The sequence below is a fragment of the Antrostomus carolinensis genome, unplaced genomic scaffold (assembly GCF_000700745.2).
Source record: "Antrostomus carolinensis isolate BGI_N321 unplaced genomic scaffold, ASM70074v2 scaffold35743, whole genome shotgun sequence".
Taxonomy (NCBI): Eukaryota; Metazoa; Chordata; class Aves; order Caprimulgiformes; family Caprimulgidae; genus Antrostomus; species Antrostomus carolinensis.
This window is the reverse complement of record NW_010308010.1, coordinates 1,476-5,495: the sequence shown is the minus strand read 5'-3', so window position 1 is coordinate 5,495 and position 4,020 is coordinate 1,476. Positions and strand designations below refer to the sequence as shown.

The window sequence follows — 4,020 nt, the reverse complement described above, 5'->3', positions numbered from 1 at the left end:
AACCTGGGACACTGTCTCACAACCCTCACCCCAAACAATTTCTTCCTCACATCTCAGCCCCATCTCCCCTCTGCCACTTCCAAGCCATCCCCCCTTGTTCTGTCACTCCCTGCCCTTGGCCAAAGTCCCTCCCCAGCCTTCCTGGAGCCCCTTCAGGTACTGGGAGGCCACTAGAAGGTCTCCCTGGAGCCTTCTCTTCTCCAGGCTGAACAGCCCCAACTCTCTCAGCCTGTCCTCACAGCAGAGCTGCTCCAGCCCTGGCATCATCCTGGTGGCCTCCTCTGCACTGGCTCCAGTAGCTCCATGTCCTTGTGCTGTTGGTGGCCCCAGCACTGGAGGCAGCACTGCAGGTGGGGTCTCAGGAGAGCGGAGCAGAGGGGCAGAATCCCCTCCCTCCACCTGCTGCCCACGCTGCTCTGGGTGCAGCCCAGGACACGGTTATTGGCCTCTGTGCTGCCAGCGCACGTTGCTGGCTCATGTTGAGCTTCTCATCCACCACCACTCCCAAGTCCTTCTTCTCCTTTGAGGCAGGAGATGGTGGGTCTGGCTGCCTTGTGTGGAGTCGCCTCTTGTGTTCACCAAGAGTAATGTTGTCATCCTGCCCTTAAAGCAGGGCTTGGCTGTGTGAAAGAGGAGTCCTGCATGACAGAGCTCTTCTGGTAGGTGAAAGGAGTAGGAGTAGGTAGGAGTTTGCTCTTCCTGCTTCTGAGCTACATCATATCCCATCCCCAAGGACTGGACACTGCACTGGGGATGGAGGTTGTGGACATGGAGTGCTGAGGAGTTCACCTCCATCTCCTGCAACTTGTTTTTTAGCCTAACAAAACTATAGCATCGTCTGCTTCAAAGGAAAGAATTGCATTGAAACTAGGAAGGTGACGATTGCTTTGATCTCTGAGTAGCTTTGGCTGTTATCACATTTATTCTTTAGATGTTGTGTTTATCCCCAGCAGGCTGAAGAACCAGTGTACCTTTTTAGGAGGGTGGGGTTTAGGAGAGTTCCTGGCTGAAATGTGCTCAGGGTTTCTGCAGCGAGGACACTTCGCTCTGCAGCATCACCGGCCTTTTCCGTGCGGTGCTGGTGACCTCGTTCAGGTCTCACCTCGGCAGGGTTAGCTGGTAGGGCTGCACAAATTGTCTGTTTCTCTGCTGGGTTTGGACTCCAGCGGACTTGAAATCACAGAGGTGTGGATGCAGAATCCAAAGTTAAAGGTCTTGCTTGACCTCTTGGTGTTTTGGGGCCTTTTCTGGTACTTTCATGCAATGCTACTGATTTTTTTTTTGAGTCAGGCTTGGTACAAAAGCTGGGAACAATTAGTATAAAGCAGGTTTTAGACTACTGTGTATTTGATATTTGCAATTTGTGTCTCTTACAGATGTAATTGAACTGTTAGAAAGGAAGGATGGGCAGATCTGAAGTTTAAAAAAGAAATAAAAACTAAAAATCCATTGACTGTGGCTTGTACCATAATGGTTTAGCCTGATGGAAAGGGAGGATGTAGATGCTGTGGTAGGAGAAGTTAAACAACTTGTGTATGACTGGGTAGTGTTTCTCTTTGTGATAAAAGTATCTGTTATAAAAACTGGGTTTTTCATGGGAAAAACTACTGTCCATAGTATAAACCAAGGCTGTAGAAGTGTGAGATTGATGTCACACACCCTTAAATGTGTGTTGCTGCCTGAGCCTGAGGACCTTGGCCCGGTGCTGTGGGAGCATGTTTCATTTTGGATGCTCAAGGCGAACCCAGAGGTTGGCAGTTCCACCACATCTGGTTCTTTCCTGCAGGTGTTGTGTCTGATATTAATCTGATGTTACACAGATAATCTGCTCTTAGTTTTATTAATCTATTCCACTGTGGAGGATTTGTGATATCGATGGTGTAACTGTGGTTTAGGTTGGGATCAGAATGTCATTCAGTTAGTGACTTAGCTATGAATAAGCTTGTTGGATGTGACAGATTCCCTATACTTAGTGGAGGATTTGTGATATCGATGGTGTAACTGGTTTAGGTTGGGATCAGAATGTCATTCAGGTAGTGACTTAGCTATGAATAAGCTTGTTGGGTGTGACAGATTCCCTGTACTTCTTAATTATTATTATTATCATTAATTTTTGGCTCTTGCAGGCCAGAAAACTGCTGAAATGATCTTGTAAATCCATTTTTCACATTGTTTAACTTCAACCCAAGCACAGGCTGGTGGGCCTTGGCAGATTTCACCCTTAGAGAGAACTTTTCCTTACTGTTTCACTTTTTATTTAGGTTTTTATACACTGAGCTGCCCAAGGTGCAGCTCTGCTGGTTGCTCTGCTGCTTAACTGGAGGACTTTTTTTTTCCACCTTGAGATGCAGGTTCACCCAGGGAATGAGTTGTTTGTGTCTTGGGTAAGCGATGTGTTTGATGTCGCTGTTTTTATTTTCAGGTCTGGAAGGTGAACGCCCCGCGCGTCTCACTCGGGGAGAAGCTGACAGGGACACGTACAGACGCAGCGCTGTTCCACGTGAGTGTCCCTTGTGTCCCTGCACGACCTTCCTCTTGGTGCAGGTTATCTCTTTGGGAGAATTGTCTTCAGTATTGGCCTCTTTTTAAGAAGAAAAGGGGAAAATTAGACTCTTGGTGTAGCTTAGGCATTTGCACTATTGAGCTAATCTAGATTTGCTTATGGATATGATTATTTTATTGAATTCTGTCAAGCTGGACTGTGGGATTTTCTCTGGAGTGGGTTCAGTAGCTCTCTAGCAGTCTCAATAACAGCTAAGCTTTTTACTTGCCTATATTTCACTTCAGTTTTAACCTTCTTTAATTGTAAACCTTTGAGATTCCAAGCCAGAGCGCTGTGCTTGGCGAGTGTATTCTTATGAGTTAGTAACTCATTCATCTCTCTTCAGCTGGCGCTGACAAGAAGGCTGAGGCTGGTGCTGGAGCAGCCACTGAATTCCAGTTTGTGAGTATTTGCATTCGAGATTTGCTTCCTTTATTGAGGCTTTGATTAGGAGAAACTGGATAGGTCGTCTCTGCATGCTGTTCAGTGTGGTGCTTCTCAGGTATGCCAGCTGGGTGAGGTATTTGGCTCTGATTGTGTATGAGAGGCTGGCAACTGTTACCCTTTATGCCCAGCTTGCTCCCTGCATTCCTGTCAGGGAATCTACGTGACAGGAAGCCAGTGACACATCTGAGAAGCAAGCTGAGCTCTCTGGAGGAAATGCATGATTTTATATTTCAGAAATAGAAGAGTTTTTGATGTGATCTACAGAGCTGACTAGGATGGGTTGATTTTTGTTCTTAGTATCACTCATCTGCTTAACCTGTGTCAGGTAGCTAGTCTCAAACACAGTAGTTAGGCTGTGCTTGGAGCAGGGGATGCTTATCCAGGGAATGCAGAGTTGAGGGGAGTCAGCTAGCTTTTTTTATCATGTTGGTGGTTCTTGCTGCTGTGTATTTACCGCTGTCACTTGCTTAATACGGTGACTTCTAATGCTCTCCCTTTTCTGTTGCAGAGAGGTGGATTTGGTCGTGGACGTGGTCAGCCTCCTCAGTAGAATTTCCTGCTCATGTTTTGTGTATAATAAAATAGGTGAAAATGCCACCTGGGTTGCATCACTGTGTCTTATTTAATTGCATAAATCTAGAGCTCATGTAGCAGAGAAGTGACTCAAATCTTTGGCACGTGTAACAACAATGGTGGAATAACTTGTGATTAGAAGCAGGTTATAGGAAGGAAGTTTGTAGGTGTGGTGGTTACTACAGGTGTAGGGTTTTACCAGTGTTCAGGAATGAGGAGCATTGGTTCATGGCAGTGCAGAAGCACTGCAGGCAGCTTTTCTGCTCTGCCCAGGAAGACAATTCTGGTAATTCCCAGGAATGCATTAAAACTGGGCTGAGAGACAATTCTATTTTGCAGACAGAAAATGCAGCAAGTTCAGCTGTGTTGGCCTGAGGCCCTCTGTGAATCGGACACAACCAGTGCAGGCAGGTGAGTGATTCCTTTCTCCCAGTTCTGAAATCACTGGGTTAATTAAC

At 46.4% G+C, this 4,020-nt stretch overlaps 1 protein-coding gene across 1 annotated transcript in view; it reads left to right on the top strand.

Annotated features, from left to right (window-relative positions):
• Positions 1-3,586, top strand: part of RPS10 (ribosomal protein S10) — a 6,531-nt gene extending 2,945 nt beyond the window's left edge. The window contains exons 3-5 of the mRNA XM_010165634.2: positions 2,423-2,500; positions 2,889-2,944; positions 3,498-3,586. Coding sequence (XP_010163936.1) covers positions 2,423-2,500; positions 2,889-2,944; positions 3,498-3,539 — 176 coding nt within the window. The 3' untranslated portion in view covers positions 3,540-3,586. The remainder of the gene's footprint in view (positions 1-2,422; positions 2,501-2,888; positions 2,945-3,497) is intronic.
• Positions 3,587-4,020: the final 434 nt, after the last annotated feature.